Source organism: Salvelinus namaycush, unplaced genomic scaffold (assembly GCF_016432855.1).
Source record: "Salvelinus namaycush isolate Seneca unplaced genomic scaffold, SaNama_1.0 Scaffold746, whole genome shotgun sequence".
Lineage (NCBI taxonomy): Eukaryota > Metazoa > Chordata > Actinopteri > Salmoniformes > Salmonidae > Salvelinus > Salvelinus namaycush.
In genome coordinates, this window is record NW_024061471.1 from 122100 (window position 1) to 124583 (window position 2484).

The window sequence follows — 2484 nt, forward strand, 5'->3', positions numbered from 1 at the left end:
TGTAATACAACTAGCTCCTGTAATACAACTAGCTCCTGTAATACCACTAGCTCCTGTAATACCACTAGCTCCTGTAATACATCTGGCTCCTGTAATACAACTGGCTCCTGTAATACACATTATGGCTAGCTACGTCGTTGTATTTATTTAAGATACTCTTTGAAGATGTACTTTTCAGACATGTTAGGAAGGTGGGGTTGGGACTCTGCTGACGTTAGGCTGAAGGACTCTGCTGACGTTAGGCTGAAGGACTCTGCTGACGTTAGGCTGAAGGACTCTGCTGACGTTAGGCTGAAGGACTCTGCTGACGTTAGGCTGAAGGACTCTGCTGACGTTAGGCTGAAGGACTCTGCTGACGTTTGGCTGAAGGACACTGCTGACGTTAGGCTGAAGGACTCTGCTGACGTTAGGCTGAAGGACTCTGCTGACGTTAGGCTGAAGGACTCTGCTGACGTTAGTCTGAAGGACTCTGCTGACGTTAGGCTGAAGGACTCTGCTGACGTTTGGCTGAAGGACACTGCTGACGTTAGGCTGAAGGACTCTGCTGACGTTAGGCTGAAGGACTCTGCTGACGTTAGGCTGAAGGACTCTGCTGACGTTAGGCTGAAGGACTCTGCTGACGTTTGGCTGAAGGACTCTGCTGACGTTAGGCTGAAGGACACTGCTGACGTTAGGCTGAAGGACTCTGCTGACGTTAGTCTGAAGGACTCTGCTGACGTTAGGCTGAAGGACTCTGCTGACGTTAGGCTGAAGGACTCTGCTGACGTTAGGCTGAAGGACTCTGCTGACGTTAGGCTGAAGGACTCTGCTGACGTTAGGCTGAAGGACTCTGCTGACGTTAGGCTGAAGGACTCTGCTGACGTTTGGCTGAAGGACTCTGCTGACGTTAGGCTGAAGGACTCTGCTGACGTTAGGCTGAAGGACTCTGCTGACGTTTGGCTGAAGGACTCTGCTGACGTTAGGCTGAAGGACTCTGCTGACGTTAGGCTGAAGGACACTGCTGAAGGACTCTGCTGACGTTAGGCTGAAGGACTCTGCTGACGTTAGGCTGAAGGACTCTGCTGACGTTAGGCTGAAGGACTCTGCTGACGTTAGGCTGAAGGACTCTGCTGACGTTAGGCTGAAGGACTCTGCTGACGTTAGTCTGAAGGACTCTGCTGACGTTAGGCTGAAGGACTCTGCTGACGTTAGGCTGAAGGACTCTGCTGACGTTAGGCTGAAGGACTCTGCTGACGTTAGGCTGAAGGACTCTGCTGACGTTAGGCTGAAGGACTCTGCTGACGTTAGGCTGAAGGACTCTGCTGACGTTAGGCTGAAGGACTCTGCTGACGTTAGGCTGAAGGACTCTGCTGACGTTAGGCTGAAGGACTCTGCTGATGTTAGGCTGAAGGACAGAGAAGATCTGTGACTGGGCTGGGGGGGAGCTGGCCCTCGTATGGGTGGGAGGGCCAAGAGACCAGAGGTGGCAGAATGGAACACTCAGGTTTGGGTGTTGGGTTTGAGCAATCATTTCCCTTTTATAAAAATGTGTGTGTGTGTGTGTGTGTGTGTGTGTGTGTGTGTGTGTGTGTGTGTGTGTGTGTGTGTGTGTGTGTGTGTGTGTGTGTGTAGTGCGTGGGAACGGCGGCTGGGGTCTGTGGTCTCCGTGGTCTGCATGTTCTGTGTCGTGTGGTTCAGGTCTCGTCGTGCGTGTTCGACTCTGCAACTCCCCCCTCTCTCAACGCGGGGGCAGCGGCTGCCGTGGCAACGCCACAGAGACACATCCCTGCGACGCTGCACCCTGTCCAAGTGAGAACACAAACAAACAAACCACATGACTGCTATTGTTGATGTTGGATTGACTGATACACTGTCTGTGTGATTATAGTTGTCGGGGTCTGGGGACCGTGGTCTTCCTGGTTACCATGCAGTGTGTCGTGTGGCAGTGGGCTGATGATTCGTCAGCGAGAGTGTTCTAACCCCGCCCCCCGGCATGGAGGCAGGAAGTGTGTGGGAGAGACGGCCGACTACGCAGCCTGCGATACACAGCCCTGTCCAATAGGTAGCAGACATAGACACACAGCTCTAACCCCACAACACAGCCTCGTTTATTTATCGTAGTCTGGGGATTCATATAGCACTACAAACAGGCTAGCTCTAACCCCACAACACAGCCTTGTTTATTTATCATAGTCTGGGGATTCATATAGCACTACAAACAGGCTAGCTCTAACCCCACAACACAGCCTTGTTTATTTATAGTAGTCTGGGGATTCATATAGCACTACAAACAGGCTAGCTCTAACCCCACAACACAGCCTTGTTTATTTATCATAGTCTGGGGATTCATATAGCACTACAAACAGGCTAGCTCTAACCCCACAACACAGCCTTGTTTATTTATAGTAGTCCGGGGATTCATATAGCACTACAAACAGGCTAGCTCTAACCCCACAACACAGCCTTGTTTATTTATCGTAGTCTGGGGATTCATATAGCACTACA

The 2484-nt window shown here is 51.2% G+C and overlaps 1 protein-coding gene across 1 annotated transcript in view; it reads left to right on the forward strand.

Moving 5' to 3' along the window:
• LOC120042706 (thrombospondin-2-like) overlaps positions 1-2100 on the forward strand; it is a 15680-nt gene extending 13580 nt beyond the window's left edge. The window contains exons 7-8 of the mRNA XM_038987502.1: positions 1612-1788; positions 1868-2100. Coding sequence (XP_038843430.1) covers positions 1612-1788; positions 1868-2100 — 410 coding nt within the window. The remainder of the gene's footprint in view (positions 1-1611; positions 1789-1867) is intronic.
• Positions 2101-2484: the final 384 nt, after the last annotated feature.